This window comes from Silurus aristotelis (genome assembly GCF_946808225.1).
Source record: "Silurus aristotelis genome assembly, chromosome: 12".
In the NCBI taxonomy this organism is placed as follows: Eukaryota; Metazoa; Chordata; class Actinopteri; order Siluriformes; family Siluridae; genus Silurus; species Silurus aristotelis.
In genome coordinates this window covers 3,478,034-3,496,830 of record NC_139585.1, presented here as the reverse complement: position 1 = coordinate 3,496,830, position 18,797 = coordinate 3,478,034, and the positions used below count along the sequence as shown (strand labels likewise).

Below are 18,797 nucleotides of genomic sequence, written 5' to 3'. Positions count from 1 at the left end.
CGCTACAAAGAAACTGGCTCACATGCGGACCGCCCCAGGAAAGGAAGACCAAGAGTCACCTCGGCTGCGGAGGATAAGTTCATCCGAGTAACCAGCCTCAGAAATCGCAGGTTAACAGCAGCTCAGATTAGAGACCAGGTCAATGGCACACAGAGTTCTAGCAGCAGACACATCTCTACAACAACTGTTAAGAGGAGACTGTGTGAATCAGGCCTTCATGGTAGAATATCTGCTAGGAAACCACTGCTAAAGAAAGGCAACAAGCAGAAGAGACTTGTTTGGGCTAAAGAACACAAGGAATGGACATTAGACCAGTGGAAATCTGTGCTTTGGTCTGATGAGTCCAAATTTGAGATCTTTGGTTCCAACCACCGTGTCTTTGTGCGACGCAGAAAAGGTGAACGGATGGACTCTACATGCCTGGTTCCCAACGTGAAGCATGGAGGAGGAGGTGTGATGGTGTGGGGATGCTTTGCTGGTGACACTGTTGGGGATTTATTCAAAATTGAAGGCATACTGAACCAGCATGGCTACCACAGCATCTTGCATTGGCTCGCTATTCCATCCGGTTTGCGTTTAGTTGGACCATCATTTATTTTTCAACAGGACAATGACCCCAAACACACCTCCAGGCTGTGTAAGGGCTTTTGACCAAGAAGGAGAGTGATGGGGTGCTGCGCCAGATGACCTGGCCTCCACAGTCACCGGACCTGAACCCAATCGAGATGGTTTAGGGGTGAGCTGGACCACAGAGTGAAGGCAAAAGGGCCAACAAGTGCTAAGCATCTTTGGGAACTCTATCAAGACTGTTGGAAGACCATTTCAGGTGACTACCTCTTGAAGCTCATCAAGAGAATGTCAAGAGTGTGCAAAGCAGTAATCAAAGCAAAAGGTGGCTACTTTGAAGAACCTAGAATATGACATTTTTTAGTTGTTTCACACTTTTTTGTTATGTATATAATTCCATATATATCCACATGTGTTCATTCATAGTTTTGATGCCTTCAGTGTGAATCTACAATTTTCATAGTCATGAAAATAAAGAAAACTCTTTGAATGAGAAGGTGTGTCCAAACTTTTGGTCTGTACTGTATATAAAAATTAAAACATTAAAAAAGTTCATAAGTTAATACTGAGATGTTTGTTGGGAGTGACGACGATGGACAGGATTAGAAATGAGTTTATTAGAGGGACAGCGCATGTAGGATGTTTTAAAGACAAGGTGAGGGAGGTGAGATTGAGATGGTTTGGACATGTGCAGAGGAGGAACATGGGGTATATCAGTAGGAGAATGTTGAGGATGGAGAACCAGGAGAGAGGAAAAGAGGAAGACCAAGGAGGAGGTTTATGGATGTGGTGTTTGAAGACTTGCAGGTAGTTGGGTTTAAAGAGGCAGATGTAGAGGACAGGGGGTATGGAGACTGATGATCCGCATTGGCGCCCCCTAATGGGAGAAGCCAAAAGAAGATAAAGACTGTATATATATATATATATATATATATATATATATATATATATTTATATATATCTCAAAACAAGCAATTATGGTTGCTCCAGCCAGGTCACTCTTAGTGCCGGTCCCAAGCCTGGATAAATGTGGAGGGTTGTGTTATGAAGGTCATCCAGCGTAAAACGTGCCAATTCAAATAAGCGGATCAGGAATCAGAATTTCATACCGGATCGGTCAAAACTCGGGTTACCAATGACCACCACAGGTATCGTTAACCAACATGGTACCGGTGTAAATTGTGCTACTGTTGGCTGAAGGAGGAGAAGGAGAGTAGGAAGACGTCTACAGAGACGACAGGGAAAAGAGAAATGGAGGAGAGTGAAGGTTCGGGTTGTACTTTAAATGTTGGTACTATGACGGGTAAAGGGAGAGAGATAGCTGATATGATGAAGAGGAGAAAGGAAGATTGGTGATTGGGGCAGACTTTAATGGTCATGTTGGTGAAGGGAACAGAGGTGATGAGGAGGTGATGGGTAGGTATGGTTTTAAGGAGAGGAAAGTGGAAGGGCAGATGGTGGTAGATTTTGCTAAAAGGATGGAAATGGCAGTGGTAAACACTTATTTTAAGAAGAAGGAGGATCAAAGGGTGACGTATAAGAGTGGAGGAAGGTGCACACAGGTGGACTATGTGCTATGCAGGAGATGCAACCTGAAGGAGACTCTAAGGTGTTGGCAGGGGACAGTGTAGCTAGACAGCATCGGATGGTGGTCTGTAGGATGGTTTTGGAGGTGAAGAAGAAGAGGAGGAGAGCAAGGACTAAAAGAAGAATAAGATGGAGGAAACTGAAGGAGGAAGAGTGTAGTGTGAGGTTCAGGGAAGAGGTCAGACAGGAGCTCGGTGGTGGTGACGAGGTGCTGGATGATTGGGGAACTACTGCAGAAGTGATGAGAGAGGCAGCTAGAAAGGTACTTGTCTATCTGGAAATAGAAATGAAGACAGAGATGTGGTGGTGGAATGAAGAAGTGCAGGAGAGCAGAAGGAGAAAGAGGTTGGAGAAACAGAATTGGGTTGCGAATACAACTACTGTCCAAATCTATATTATATCCAAGTTTAGGAGAAAAGACGAAAATGGAATGAAGGTCAGTCAATCTGAAAAATCTCACTATGTATAAAGTTTAATATAATAATATTAATAACATAATAAAATAATATATATAAACAGAGAAACAATAAATAAAGAGACAGAGAAAGAGAGATGCGAAAGAAAGACTCACATCTGGATCGAGAAAGAGATAAAGAAAAAGAGAAACAAAGGAAGAGAGACACGTCAGGTTATGAGACGTATTCATACTCGTTTGGACCAAGCGAAAAATAAAAGTGTGTGAAAACAGCAGAAGCCGCTGTAGCTGATGTGGATAAATGTGGTTTGTGTCCTCCTTTACCTGGCGGTAGTCCGGTACACGCCACCCCCTGGTCCACCCCGTTTATGTAGTAGTGGAGATCTCCAGAGGCTGAACGCATCATTCCGATCCTGGAGCCCGTCCCCAAGGAGTCCAGATCACAGCCGTAGTTGTTCCTCATGGTGTTCCCATCCTGCATGATGGCTGTTCCGCTGTAACGGGGAGATAATAGGGGCATGAGGAGGTGGATAACAGGATACATATCTGAATAGGCTTTTGCAGGACTTGTTTTTAAGGAAGTTCTCATTTTCTGGTGTGACGAACGTTCCACCAACCCACGCACAAAGAAGGAAAATCGCTCAGATCACAGCTGCAGGCAGGGTGCTGAACGGACAGCGACAGTTCAGCACCACTGTTGTGGGAAGCTCCAGAGCACAAATAAAGAACCACCAGTGAATCTTCAGTTTTCTGTCAGAAGTCTGTGTTTGACCCGTCGCTACACTGGATGAATTTCTGTTTCTGCTTCTTGTGTGATATTTAATATAATAGACAAGAAAAATACAGCTATACAGCAAACACAGAAGAGAAAGAGAAGGAGTTTTAAAACTCTTTGTAAAAAAAAAAAAAAAAAAAAAAGGAATTTCTAATCACTATTCAGCCAAAACTACTAGGACACAGGACTTTTTTATTCTGAGGTGGATTTTCACCAAACTGTTCCCACAAAGTTGACACACAGTTGTAAAGGGTAGCTTGAAACTCTGCCTTCAACTGAACAAGGAGACCCAAACCTGTTCTAGCCTGACAATGCACCATCCTGCCCACAACCCCATACAAGAATTATGTAATTTACGTGTATAATCTTCAAGATTTTTTTGGTATGCAGGATTCAAGAAATGATGTGTTTTACGTTATAGAGGAACGTGCAGCGCGTGTAGGGGGCGTGGCCTCAGTAACCCTGCAGTAAATGTGCATGTGATTAATGAATGTGTAAGTAGAAATTCAACTTAATTTGCGTTAAAGATTGTTGTTTTTAAATATTGCATTAAATTGCATTAAATATGGTTAGCTATTAGTGACAATGAATCTCACACAAATCCGTTAAATGAATTTGGCGTTACGTGTTTAATTATGACCATAATAGCAAAAAGATTTCCAACAACTACCAATGTATGAAAGTTTCCTTAAGTAAAAATCAGAGATGGACGTACCTCAGCATCCAGGTATCATAATCAATATCAGTCATGGTGTTGGGAAACTCCAGTTCCTCTGGTCTGATCGCAGATACTCCTTATAAAAAAATAAAAAAAACATCAAAACCTGATTATTCACCTCAAACACACAATCAGTTCATACATTCATTCATTTTCTCCCGCTTATCCGTAATTCGGGTCGCGGGGGCAGCAGTCTAAGCAGACCCCCGCCTTCGACTGCTGCCCAATCCTCACAGCACCGTCCCTTACGGTCCCTCCTGCAGGTGGTGAGCCCACGGGAAGGCGGCCCCACGTCACTCCGACGTCACGGACCTTGATATTTCCCTCGTAAGGGACCCCCGGAGCATAGAGGGTTAAGGGCCTTGCTCAAGGGCCCAAGAGTGGCAGCTTGGCAATACCGGGGCTTGAACCCCAGACCTTATGATCGGCAACCCAGCGCCTTAACCGCTGGAGCCACCACTCCCCCACTCAGTTCATACAATAACCTTCAAAACGGTCACACGAAGGCTATAATGATCTACTACAAATCTTCTACAAATCATTTCACATGGATCTGATATCAAACATTTATTTCAGACTTTATTTCTAGGTTTTTTTACGAAATGTTTGGAGATCAGAAAAACACACTGTACTGGGACACCTGACTGGCACACAATAGTGTAAAACGTCTTTAGATGCGGTGGCGTGAAATTATGCCTTCACTTGAACCAGGAGACCCAAACCTGTGAAGATCTGCTTTACATGCATCAGCGTGTCATGCACTTCTAATTTCTCCAGATTGGAGAGAAAACAGAACCCGGCGTGTGTGAGTCAGGGGTTATTTATAGTCAGTGGTTAAAGCAGGAGACGGAGCAGGAAGTTCGTGTTGTACAGAATGACATCACCACAGTTCCTCCTCCTCACCTGCTTCTATCGATCCTGACCAGCGATCCACCATCTTCTGAATCACAATCTCAAACAACTCACCATCACGAAGGCACCTGATAACACACACACACACACACACACACACACACACACACACACACACACATACACACACACACACACACAGAGAAACAGTTTTTATAAGTGATATTTGATTCAACAACCACAGAGTACAAATAGAGAGAATTTAGTATACAGAGAAAGATAGAAATAACACGAGAGAGAGAGAGAGAGAGAGAGAGAGAGAGAGAGAGAGAGAGAGAGAGAGAGAGAAAAATAGTGAGGGGGAGTCTTATATTGTACCAAAAACATGGAAATGAAAAAGAACGATTTAAAAAAAAAAAAATAAAAAAAACACAAAAACATTTAATTTCAAATTAAATAATACTGAGAAAATAGAGAGAGAATGAGTGATAGGAGGAGAGAAATACAAACAGTTGAAAAGTGTAAGAGAAACAAAGACTGAGAACAAGATAGAGAGAGAGAATGAGAGAGGGAGAGAGAGAGAGAGAGAGAGAGAGAGAGAGAGAGAGAGAGAGAGAGAGAGAGAGAGAGAGAGAGAGAGGGAGAATGAGGGAGAGAGAGAGAGAGAGAATGAGGGAGAGAGAATGAGAGAGAGAGAGAGAGAGAGAGAGAGAGAGAGAGAGAGAGAGAGAGAGAGAGAGAAAATGAGGGAGAAAAGGAGAGAGAGAATGAGAGAGAGAATGAGGGGGCGAGAGAGAGAGAGATAGAGAGAGAGAGAGAGAGAGAGAGAGAGAGAGAGAGAGAGAGAGAGAGAGAGAGAATGAGGCAGGGAGAGAGAGAGAGAGAGAGAGAGAGAGAGAGAGAGAGAATGAGGGAGAGAGAGAGAAAGAGAACGAGGGGAGAGATAGAGAGAGAGAGAGATAGAGAGAGAGAGAGATTGAGGGAGAGAGAGAATAAAGGGGGAGAGGGAGAATGAGGGAGAGAGAGAGAGAGAGAGAATAAAGGGGGAGGGAGAGAGAATAAAGGGGGAGAGAGAGAGAGAGAGAGACAGGGAAATAAAGAAATTCAAACTGAGAACCAGCAGCGGAGATAAAGAATGTGATAGAGAGAGAGTGAGACAGACGAGAAATAAAGACTGAGATGTTTGATGTGCAGGAGAATGGAATCCGTAATCCCACAGAGTTCTCCTACATCATAGTTATTACACCTGGTGCAGGAACGATGATGTATCTCACCTGTTGGACATGACGATGGCGTCGTTGAACTCGCTGCGGCAGTTCTGACGGAGCGCCGTGCGCCCGCCGTTGGTGATGACGGCGTTGGTGCCGTGCAGCTGATGGAAGCGCAGGTCAGTGGTCGCACTGCCCCCAGTGACGGAACAAGGGCTGCCGGGGGACAGGGCGATCGGACCTTCAGAGCTGTCGTCTGGGAGAGGAGGAAGATCAGCTGGACAGGACAGAGAGAGACAGAGAACTGACATAACACACTGCAGCTGAATATATGTGTGTGTGTGTGTGTGTGTGTGTGTGTGTGTATGTGTGTGTTGACTGTTGAAGCGCCATCCTCTCTCACCCATGTCGTCCATGATGGTCGCTTGGGCCGCCTGACCGTACAGATCCACTACGGCGTAAACGCTGGGCGGGACGTTCCAGGCTGCCGGGCCTTGAGGAACTCCGTTCACGAAAAAGTGCAGGCTGCCGTCGTCCTTCCGCACCACGCCGACAGTGTCTCCGGCCTGGTACGTACACACACACACACACACACACACACAGTAATAATAAACTAGGGGTGTACTGTGATCATACTCGTACAGAATTAAGACATTCGTTAAAGTTTGCTGAAATAAGTAGAACAGTTGTGTCGATCATATCGTTAGAAAACGTTATATTAAATGTAAAAAAAAAAATTTATAAAAAAAAGCACACGTCTGTACACATCTGTATTACCCAAATGGGGTCTAACGAATGTAAACTAATTAAATTTTTCCAATTATTTCATGTTATTTAATCAATTTAATTTGATGATAAACCGTGTTGATAAATAATCATCCCCGATCCAAATTGAATCAAATCGTAAGTAAAAAAACGAGGTAAGTAACAAACCATGACTTTCGTGTACATTTACACCCCTATTAACATTGTGTCACGATATTTACATTTCTCAGGCATACGATCGAAATATTCTACATACCGAATAAAGACAATATTCAAAAGTTTTATTATCTGTAAGTGAAAAGCGTACCTTTAATCGGTCCAGATTGTGCCCGTACTCGTCTAGTATAGTGGTTCCGTTGTGCATCACTCCGTTCCCCGTCATCATCCATGTCCCTGTGAGAAACAAGAGAACTTGTGAGACGTTATGGGACGTTTCAGGACATTTCTGCATTTTTCTTTTTTACACTTTTCCAAACTGGTAGAAACCCTGAATGTCTTCACTCCTACACGACCGCCGCCCCTTTGATTATTCGCGTTTATAACGCATCACAGTCGCTGACCGTTATTCGGGGGGTAAAAGGTGTACCTGAGCGCAGGTTGGTCATGGTGGACGGCAGCTGCAGGTAGGCGGGGTTATGCGTGGTCACGCCGATCTCGATAGACCCCGCCCACTTGTCCACCATCTTGTCGATGCGCACCTGGAACACTTCGTTGGAGTGCAGCGGGCGATTGCTAAGCACCACCCCATGATTAAAGTCGTCTGTCGCGCTGTGCCGGAGAACACACACACACGATTTTATTACACGTTGGCTTCGTATTCAGTTTGTTCTGAATACGAAAAAAAAAAAAAGTTTCCTCACTGAGGTCGCAGGGCCGTCCTGCCATCACTGATGATGGCCGCTTTCTGCCCGCAGTTAGGGTGAAAAAGTAGGCGGTCCGGGGCATCAGGGTCGGTAGTGAGCGAGAGGGCGGGTCGGGGTCGCCCCACGTCGGGAGACAGAGCCCTCATGATGGCGTTGTTGCGACGTAAACGGTCGCTGTGGTTGTGATTGTGGACGATGGTGACCTTTACCGCCATGCCGTAGAGGTCTACTACACCGTACACTACGCCTGGGGTCTGGTTAGCAGCTACGCCTGAAGTTATCACACACACGGAGATCAATCAAAAATCTATACATACAAATATATATATATATTATAGTATCTTACAATATTAATAAATACACTGTATGACCAAAAGTATTGGAACACCTGATTTTCCTATCCATATGTTGGTTCTTCTCCAAACTTTTAGGAGGTCTTCGGAACTAGGAGACCTGCCCCAGGATGGCATTTGCACATAAAGCCAGCTTCATGAAGACACATGTGTTGGAGTGAAAGATCTCCTGCTATATAGTTCCAACCCTATTGAACATGAATGTACATGAACGCTGTCTGCACCCCAGACCCACCTTCATTAGTACCTGACCTAACCTACTAACACCTTTGTGAATGAATAAGAACATCTCCCCAGTAGAGTGGAGATCATTATAAGAGAGAATGGAGACTAAATCTGGAATGGGATGATCAAAAAGAGGCACATAGCCATCTTCCACAAACAGGTGCCCACAAACTTTTGGCCATAGTGCACAAACAAAAGCAACAATCTTCCACGAAATCTAGTGGAACATCATCTCAGAGGAGTGGCAAAATGGGATGTAAAAAAAAAAGAAAAAAAAAAAGAAGACTTTTTTGGTGTGTAATGTTTAAAAGGTAATAGTACTGTTCCACTATCCACACCTTCATCATTTCCATTCCTCAGATTGAATTCTGCTTCACTCCTGAGCCAATTAAAGTGGATTTGATCAACTCGGCTCGCTCACCTTGGTCAATGCCGTTGATGTAGAAGTGTAACGCCCCACTGGCTTTCCTCATCAGCCCAATATGATCTCCTTCCTACAGATAAACAGCGATAACCCCAATTAATTCAAATCAAAACTTCTCACATTCATACACAGTACCACATGTAGTGAAATGTTTTTACTGTCTGTCCAACATGTAAACAGAAATACAATATTAAAAAAAAATGCACAAACGTGCGTGCGTGTGTGTGTGTGTGTGTGTGTGTGTGTGTGTGTGTGTGTGTGTGTTAAAGCAGAATGTGTGGGTTTGAGCATATCCATCACCTGGAGCTCGTCCAGACTGAACTCGCAGTACTCCCTCCGTGTGCCCTTTCCGTTGGTCAAAATTCCACAGCCGCTCATCATGATGGTTCCTGAGACACACACACACACACACACACACACACACACACACACACACACACACACACACACACACACACACACACACACACACACACACACACACACACACACACACACACACACACACGAACATGGGTGTTACCAGAAACGTCACCACCGGAAAACAAAAACCCACCCTTATTTATTTTCCTTAACGCACCTGAGCGCAAGTTGGTCATGGTTGCAGGATAGTCCAGGTTGTTTGGGTTGTGTGTCGTCACTCCGATCTCAATGGATCCAGACCATTTATCCACCAGCTTATCAATACGAATCTACGAGGAGAAAAAAAAAATTTATAATAAATTATATATATATATGTATATGGCTAATTTATGGATTTAGGAGTGCGTGTTACAGACACTGTCTTTCATTAAAGCCTGTGTACAGTTCATTAGTTTCAGTGTAGACACCTGCGGCTTATAGACAGGTGCGGCTTATTCATGTTCAAAATAAAAAACTTTGTCAAATTCAGTGGGTGCGGCTTATATATGGGTGCGTTTAATAGTCCGGTAATTACGGTATATGAGATGAACCTATAACAAAATGTACACTATATAGACAAAAGTATGTGGACACATGTCGGTATTTGCTTCTTATTGAACATCCCATTCCACATTTGCTCCAGATTCACCCTTATAATAATCTCCACTCTAGCGAGACCATGTTCCACAAGATTTTGTTGAGATTCTTTCAGTGAGCGTTCACATTCATTTATATTTGATAGGGTTGGAGCTCTAGAGCAGATCTTCCGCTCTGACCCATGTAAAGCATATCTTCATGGAGATGTGCGTTTCCAACAGTTTATAAAAGAAGCACATATGGCCAGTAAAATCGAGTGTCCCAATACTTTTAGGCATATACTGTATTTTTAAAACGCTGGTTCTATGGTTAATACGGGAAAGTGTTATAATTGTTTTATAATCATTTTTTTATTGTTATATGAGATCCTGGATTTTTCCTACAGAAAGAGACCCATGAAGCAGTTACCGACGCGATTCGGAGGAACACAAACACACACACACCTCGAACATCTCGTTGTGCCTGAGAGGGCGGTTGGTCATGACTACGCCGTTGTTGAACTCGTCCAGCGGTCTCCTCCTCTCGGCCGTCTTGTGGTTGTTGCTCAGTTTGATCAGCGTGCCGCACTTCTCGTGGAACAGCAGCGCATCGTTGGTGGTCATCCCGCTGTTGTTTATCACCGTTCCCGCCACACCTCCACTTCCAGGTGGGCTGTTGTTATTGCCGCTCCTGCTTCCGTTCTCGTTTCCTCCTGATCCGTTACTGCTTCCCGTCCCCCCTCTTGAGGAGTCGGAACTTCCTCCCGAACCGCCTGCTCCCCCTAAACCCAGGTCCTCTCCTCCTTCATCTTCGGATCGGTACAGCGACACGATGGCGTTGTTAAACACGTCGAATAACTGGTGCTCCGTGAGGACTGGAAGTGGAAACCGGGCACAAAAACAAAAGGCTGGATCGATCAATCAATCAGGCAAAATTGTTACTGCATCATAAAATGCAAGATGAACGCACGTGCAAATCTGATTTTCCTCCTCAATGGGATTTTTTTTTTCCCCACACGTCCAGTTCTTCTAAATCTGATTTACATCCAATTAGCGGCTGTGTGACGTGACGTGACGTGACGGAGAGCCCTCGAATCGGACTTCGCACCAGTTTGACGTGCATTATTGCATTCGTCGTCATCATCATAACCTCGAATAAAGGAGTGGAAATTTCTATCCCTTCCTTCTTCCTTGTTTTGTGTATCGACCAGATTGTCATAACCCCGCCCACTAGTTTCTGATTGGCTCATTAATAATAAAAAAAAAAGGTGACGATGTGAAAAAAATGTGATTTACGTAGATTTGATGTCTGGCCAGTGTTTCATCGAAGCTTTGTGAGTTGAACTAAATCCTGATAGTGTGATTTTATATTAGTGATGGGGAGATCGGATTATTTTAGCGACTCGGGTTCTTTGAATCGCGTTCTTTATAATGAACAAATCTTTTTTTTGAGTCATTTAATTCACTTGGTTCCTTTGATCAGAACTAACTATAGGTCCATTATTCAACTGCAGCTAGGGACAAATGATGAACAGAATGAGTGGCTTTACCTCTTATATCTTCTGGTCCGTGTTGTTAGTGCTTTTTTCACGTGACTCCTATACAACAATAATTTAAAAATTTGGACAAAAAAATAAAAAAATAAAATAAAGTTGGATTGTGTAGCATTTACAGGAGTCATGTGATAAAAAAAACGAACGAATCGGACCAGAGGACTCATGGGACAACAACTCGATTCCTGTGTAATGCACTACACAGTGTATATGGGAGTCACGTGTTTAAAGAACGAACGACTCGGACTAAAAGAGTCAAGTTTCACTCAGTTCTGTTTCTTGTACATCTCTAACGGAGATTTTGTGCTGCTTTGCTCGTGCTTTTGTCCAGTAAAAGAAGAATGAATCACTCTTTTAAACGACTCGTTCTTTTGAGTCACATTAAAGAGTCGTTCAGAAAAAATGAATCGTTCATGAACAGACTGTGATATCTTGAAGGATATCTTGAGGGATAAATACCGGTGTCTGGATCGAAGTTATTTGGGAATTTGTCGGGTCGGCCATGTCTGTGTCCGTGTCCTCGTGTAAGTTCGGGCGCTGAGGCTGAAAAATAAAAGCTTTATTAGAGATCACTGCAAATTCGTTTTTGTTGGTAAAAATGTTCTTTACCAGTACCGTCATCAGCTGAGCCGTTTGTCAAGGCAACGATTGCAGGAACCCCGGGTAAAGCCACGCCCCCCGGTCTTTCCTCATGATCCGGCATGAGGGCAGCCGGAGATGTGGCCGTAGACCCCGACGTAGACGCCGGCCTAGACGCCGGCCTGTCCACCTCTCCTTCTTCTATCTCGTCCCGCTCGTCGCTCTGCGTATCCGTTGGAGGCTCGCAGCTGACCACTGTGACCTGAGTGCATTTCCCGTAGAGGTCCACTACGGCCCACAGGCGTGAGGGCAGCCCGCTGGCCGCCGGACCGCAGTCCTGCCCGTTCACCCACAGGTGGAGCTCTCCAAGGCCGTTCCTCTGGATCCCCACACTGTCCCCTTCGCCCAGCTGGTCCAGGTCACGCCCGTACTCCTCCAGCACCGAGCGGCCGTCCTTCAGCACAGAGCAGCCGGAAACGATCCATGAGCCGCCCTTTAGCCCCGTCGCGCTGCTGGGGAAGTCCAGAGCGGCCGGGTCCAGCGCAGTCACACCGATCTCTATCGATCCGCTCCATGAGTTCACCTACAAACACGAGGTGATCAAACCACATATACGTCACAGATTCAAAAAGAAAAAGAAAAACATTGGTAAATCGTTTCAGGGAATGATCTGTAATTTTACTCTTTACTCCACATACATGTGGGTTTAACACTAAAATAACACCATATACACCAAATCACTTTGTTTTATATATAAAATATACCTCCGTTTTGTTATTGATGCTTTCTGAAATAAAAACAACCCCGGTGATGTATCGTATACCGCGATATGTTTGAGTATCAACGATTTTCCTCTGAGCAAAAATCGTCCAAACATATAAACCCCATACATTTATACCTAATAGCTTGTAGTTTAAACTAGTAAGAAAATTAGCTTTCAAACACCACATTATGGCTTCGTATTGGCTTCAAATGTAAACCAACAAGTCATAAGTTTTATTTTCATTTCAACAATCGAGTTGTTTTTATTGTAGTTAGCAAACAAGCCGGCTGTCAGAGAGATAGCTTCAAATATGGCGCTGGCACACGCTATTCAGCGTTTATAAACACAAATTTAATGCATTTATGTTTTTTATTTCGAGCTGAAACGCTTCTTTGTTGCTATAACATGTTTTAAAATATTATAATCCTAATAAAGGTTCATTTCTTACTAGTACTAGCGCGTCTGTCAATGAGCTAAGCTAGAGCTTGATATTTTTTTTCCCCATCCGTTTTCGTACAGTCCGGCCCCCTGTGTCAGGATTGGACAGTTCTTTGTAGAGGCTGAGTTCTCAGCCAATAGAAAGGTGAGAAATTAAATCAACCCGTGTCGAACGTAATGCAAGGGGCGGGGTTTGACATTAAAAACGGTAGGTTTAAAAAAAACACGTTCATTAGCTACAATAGCGGCTATATACAATGGAAAAACCATAAGTTAATAAATATGCATCCGTGATAAATAGACAGATCAAACAGACTCGGTTTTAGTGTGTGACAATGAAATAAACAAAAAAATCCCGTCCCTCAGGATCAAATTATGGGTAAACCAAGGGCTGCGTCTCAAATATAAACAAAGTGCACTAATTAGGGTGCAATCAATATTCAGTATCTATATTTCCGTAGTGCTCTTCTGTAGTGAGCACAGATTGGTTTGAGATTCAACCCAACACTGCAGACAAACCGACGGCAGCTACTACTAGCTGAGCCCGACGAGGCGGACTTGTTTACCTTCTTGTCGATCCGGACCGTAAAGACATCGCGGTCCCGCAGCGGCTCTCGGCTCAGCACCAGGCCGTGATTAAACTCCTGAACCGGCTGGTTTCGCTGCGCCGTGCGGTTCGAATTGGACAGCCCGATGAGCTTTCCGCTGCGCGGGTGCAGCTCAGCCGCCATCTTCGCTGGGGCGGCGCGCTTCACGGCACTTTGCGACAATCGAGAACGCCTAGCGGCAGCCCAGGTCTTTACAAGGCAAGAAGGATGATGATGATAATGATGATGATGGTGATGATGATGATAGTAATGGTGATGATAGTGATGGTGATGGTGATGATAGTAATGGTGATGATGGTGATGATAGTAATGATGATGATGGTAATAATAGTGATGAAGATAATGGTGATGATTGCAATGATGATGATGATGATAAAGGTATTGATAATGAAGAAGGATAAGATGATGTTGATGGTGATGGTGATAATGATATTGATGGTGATGATTGCAATGATGGTGGTGATGTTGATGGTAATGATAATGAAGATGAGGAAGATGATGCTGATGATAACGAAAAAATTTAATATAAGAAAAATAGATGCTAAAGCAATATAATAATAATAATAATAATAATAATAATAATAATAATAATAATAATGTAGCATTTATGATGAAGGCTTGACACTGAAGCATCAGCAGATAAACTGATAGATCACAGCAAATCAGAACACACATTTTGGTCATGTGACACAATTTAGATTAACCTGTCTAGGACATTTTTTGGACACAGTTGATTGTGAACCCCCATAAAAAAATAAAAAGTGGTTCTTTAACAAGGTGGATGGTTCTGTAAAGACCCTTTAACCTTCAAAGGTTCTTTAAACACTTAATGTTCTATGAAACTAAATAAAAATAAATAAATAAAAAAAACCCACCCAGCACAGCAATAGCAGGGGTTCCTAATGACTGCATGATGTCTCAGAATAACAGACCTACAGTAAATAACATCTGTAATGAGGAACAAGAAACAGGTTTCATATTGTTGTTATTCCCCACGTGGGATCAGCACATTTTACTTTCAGATTTACAGCTTATGTTCTGAGTGAATAAGGAAGTGGAGGGTTAAGGTTAAGAACTTTTGGTATTTGGCAGAAGCTCTTATCCAGAGTGAGTTACACCTGAGCAGGGGAGGGTTAAGGGCCCCCCCCACACACACACACACACACACACACCCCTTTAGCATTAAACATGTTAATAAATCTCACTGATGTACTTCAATAGTCAAAACATAAGGTTTTACAGATTTTGGAAATACGTGAAAGTATATATATATTTTTTTTTTTCGCTTCTAGGCAGCCAGACTGCTGTGGTCTGTTCCCAGGCATAGTGTTATCCATCACTTATGATCATTTATAAGCAGTCGTAAATAGCTGAGGCGCAGGCAGCCTCTGTGCTCTGGATAAAGAGCTCCTCTGCGTATAGGGAACTGGTTGTGAGTTTATATTACACCACCACCACCACTGCAGGTTCCCCTGACCAAAACCTTTACGCCTCGCCTCACCTCGACCCGTCATTACCGGGTAACTCTGTCTTTCTCAACCTCACCTTTGTAACAGGTTTTGGCTGTTCCTCACCCAGTTTGAAGCTTCTACACAGCTTTTCTGTTTCTGTTTCAGTTCATGACTGTTTTGACCTACATAGGAGATTTATGACCATTAGCACCTGCTTGAATTAATCATTGATTAATCATACACCTGATGCTGATCCTACAAAATCCCACCGACTTTGTGCAAGTGTATAAAGTAAGTAAGAACCACTGAGTGTAAAAGTAAGTCAGATCCACTGAGTGTAAACACAAAGCCCTGCAAATTGTGATCAAGAAGGAGATACAGGAACATCTGCACCACAACCAGCCTGTTCAGGGACAGCTTTTTTCCATCCACCATCACCCTACAGAACTTTACACTACACTAGATCACTGTCAAAAACACTGTATGAAACTTCCTACTAAATCCCACTTAAAGGTGTCTGTTTGCAATGTTTCCACTAGATGGCAATATAGATCCTGCATTATAAAGAAGTAAATATTCTATATTTAAATATTCTATCATTTCTACATTATAAATATAGTATTAATTCCCGAAATAGCCGTTTTGACTGAAAACCGGTCATTTGGAGATGATAAGTGAAAAACCTTCATTACTAAAGATCTCAGGCAGACTGTGATCAGTGATCAAGTCAAGTCAAGTCAAGTTTATTTGTATAGCGCTTTTCACAACAGACATTGTCTCAAAGCAGCTTTACAGAAAACAACAGTGAAGGTGAATGGTGTGCGTTTGTCCCTGATGAGCAAGCCGTGGCGACAGTGGCAAGGAAAAACTCCCTTAGATGATATGAGGAAGAAACCTTGAGAGGAACCAGACTCAAAGGGGAACCCATTCTCATATGGGTGACATCAAGAGTTTGGTCATAAATCTTTCAACAATACAGAACAATTTGTGATCATCATAGATCCAGCATCAGCTTCTCCATGCCAGGGCCTTTAAACACTCGGCATCTACTTCTCCATGATCATCCATAGGTCCATAATCTTCACGAGGTGGGACGTGACTGGAGCTGGCCAAACCTCAGGATGCCTCGGGATGGGGAGAGAAAGAGAAGCAGTGGAGAGGAATTAGCGTAGCTGCTGTTCATGATATTAACAGCACAAGTTGATAATGTGCATGTGATCAGATGTTCTGGAGCACAAGGTTGTGATGTGATGTGTGTGATGTGTGTTATGTGTAGGCTTTGCTAAAAAGATATGTTTTTAATCTGCACTTAAACTGGGAGAGTGTATCTGAACCCCGAACACGGTCAGGAAGACTATTCCAGAGTTTAGGAGCTAAATGTGAAAATGCTCTACCGCCTTTAGTGGACTTTGCTATTCTAGGAACTACTAGAAGCCCAGAGTTTTGAGATCTCAGGGAGCGTGACGGATTGTAGCGTGTTAAAAGACTGAATAGATACATAGTCAGTGACCAAAACACCTCGCTAAAGATCTGCATATAGATAGATAGATAGATAGATAGATAGATAGATAGATAGATAGATAGATAGATAGATAGATAGATAGATAGATAGATAGATAGATAGATAGATAGATAGATAGATAGATAGATAGATAGAACTTTATTGTCATTGCATAGTACAGGTACATAGCAACGAAATGCAGTTTGGCATCTACCAGAAGTGCAAAATGTAGCAGTCGTGCAAAAGTGCAAATAAATATATGGCATATTTACAGCAAGTTATAGTGATATGTAAACATATGTGAAGTAAATAAATACAAAGGCAGTAACAGTGCAGAGATGTGTGGACATCAATTTAGAGTACAAGTCAAATAATATATATATGTAAATATATATACACACACAGGTTATATACACAAATGAATGAAATGTTGGGCAGAATGTACAGTAATGATTATAAGTATACACAGATAAAAATATTGCAGATGTAATGAGGAGTAAAAGATATACTATGTAATATGTACATGTATAATACAGAGGTTATATACAGTGTTTGTTTTGTGTTTGTTTTGTGGTGATTTAGCGGTGTAGTGTAGAGTTCAGTAGTGTGATGGTGGATGGAAAAAAGCTGTCCCTGAACCTGCTGGTTCTGGTGCGCAAGTTCCTGTATCTCCTTCGTGATGGAAGGAGGTTAAACAGTTTGTGACTGGGATGTGAAGAGTCCCTGATAATGTTGTGATATTTATAATAATATGGAAGTCTGATTAAAATAAACTGGAAAAAATATTTAATCAACCCACCCAGTTAGTAGTAATAAAGCTTTATTATGCACATTTTGTAGTAAAATAAATAAATTAGTATTAGTTTCTTTGATTTTAATGATATACAGTGTCACTGTTTATATTGTTATTTCTCTTTTACAGAATTTCCTGAACTGAATCAACTGATTTGTAATCAAAATGAGAGTCAACTTCAGGATTTCTGATTCTGAACATCCTAAATCAGGTACAACACAATCAAAAGACTTGCGCTGTTCTCAGGCTTTTAGTTTTTTTGTACTTGGACTTGATTCGGTCCTGACATTTAGTCCTGAATTAGAGTTTTAAAATAAAGATCAATTGCTTAATCATTGGTGCACAAAGAAATCCATGTTGAAGTGAAGGCTTGGCCTTCTTGTTCTTGTTCTAGTTGGATTTCTTGTTCTTGATCTTGCTGTAGTCTCACTATCATTTGGATTTGATTCATAGCACACAGCTCTCTGGACCTGTCTGATCCATCCTTATTCCTTACTCCTGTATGCAGATCCCTTTCAGGAACTCGAGCTGCATCAACAACGCTTTGGGAACCCTTCTCCGTTGTTCACATTCTGAATCACATGTGTAATCAATCTGATGGAAAGCGTGGCGTCACCGGCGGGGTGACGTCATGACCAGAAAGCTATAAAACGCACAAGGAGTGAAACCAGCGCTAGCTTCTGTTTGTTTATGAAGCTCTCTTTGTGTGTATGTGTCTATGGTAAGTGGTAAATGTCTGAAACAACATAAAAATTAAGCGACTAAGAAGTAAAGCATTCCCTTTGGTGGGGAAATGGACAATCTGGTGGTTTCTTGCTATGCTATGAAGGTTCAGCGCTGCCTCTCTTCCTCTGAGGAGGGGGTGGAGCTCTGTGAGCTCTCAGAGACAACCCCTCACCCAGTCCCCTTCAAGGAGCTAGGATTAGGTAGTGACCCATGCTGAGCCATGCTTGAGATAGATAACAAAAATAAAAAGAGGAAAAATAAAATATAAATATATAAATAAATGGCCAGCCAGTCAGTAGCAAGCTCAGCCGTCCAGTAAGCTTGATAAGCGCTTTCTCACGACACTGCCTCCATGCCGGAGTCTGCTAAAGAAGGTGTCTAGGTGTCCACTATTGCGGTGTACCATACCCCCTTGTGAGGAAGTCGCTGGGTAGAACTCATCGGTGACACGTTTTCTCCACAGTGCCATCGCACTGGACATATACGTCCACAGAACAAGTCTGTGGAGAAAGTCGGAGTAACTGTTCATCTGCTATGGCCCTTTGAGGAGAGACCTTCCTGCAAACCAGGAGACGCTCAGCAGATGGATTGTGTATGCTATTTTTCATCCTCTTACGAGTTCTTCCTTACGTCTCGTTGCCTCAGGGAACCCGGGT

The 18,797-nt window shown here is 42.8% G+C and overlaps 2 protein-coding genes across 4 annotated transcripts in view; one reads left to right on the top strand and one right to left on the bottom strand.

Annotated features, from left to right (window-relative positions):
- neurl4 (neuralized E3 ubiquitin protein ligase 4) overlaps nt 1-13,881 on the bottom strand; it is a 28,552-nt gene extending 14,671 nt beyond the window's left edge. Inside the window, exons 1-15 of one of the 3 annotated variants that reach the window (XM_083557421.1) lie at nt 13,629-13,881; nt 11,898-12,444; nt 11,742-11,825; nt 10,195-10,604; nt 9,333-9,444; nt 9,053-9,141; nt 8,750-8,822; nt 7,748-8,021; nt 7,474-7,655; nt 7,195-7,280; nt 6,526-6,688; nt 6,189-6,399; nt 4,966-5,042; nt 4,060-4,138; nt 2,894-3,063 (exon numbers count right to left, since the gene is read on the bottom strand). In XM_083557421.1, coding sequence (XP_083413547.1) covers nt 2,894-3,063; nt 4,060-4,138; nt 4,966-5,042; nt 6,189-6,399; nt 6,526-6,688; nt 7,195-7,280; nt 7,474-7,655; nt 7,748-8,021; nt 8,750-8,822; nt 9,053-9,141; nt 9,333-9,444; nt 10,195-10,604; nt 11,742-11,825; nt 11,898-12,444; nt 13,629-13,793 — 2,722 coding nt within the window. In that variant the 5' untranslated portion in view covers nt 13,794-13,881. The remainder of the gene's footprint in view (nt 1-2,893; nt 3,064-4,059; nt 4,139-4,965; nt 5,043-6,188; nt 6,400-6,525; nt 6,689-7,194; nt 7,281-7,473; nt 7,656-7,747; nt 8,022-8,749; nt 8,823-9,052; nt 9,142-9,332; nt 9,445-10,194; nt 10,605-11,741; nt 11,826-11,897; nt 12,445-13,628) is intronic. The other 2 variants (XM_083557423.1, XM_083557422.1) reach the window with 2 other exon arrangements.
- The window catches only part of zbtb4 (zinc finger and BTB domain containing 4), a 105,495-nt gene continuing 92,425 nt past the window's right edge, over nt 5,728-18,797 (top strand). Inside the window, exon 1 of the mRNA XM_083557419.1 lies at nt 5,728-5,747. The gene's annotated coding sequence lies outside the window, so the exon portion shown is untranslated. The remainder of the gene's footprint in view (nt 5,748-18,797) is intronic.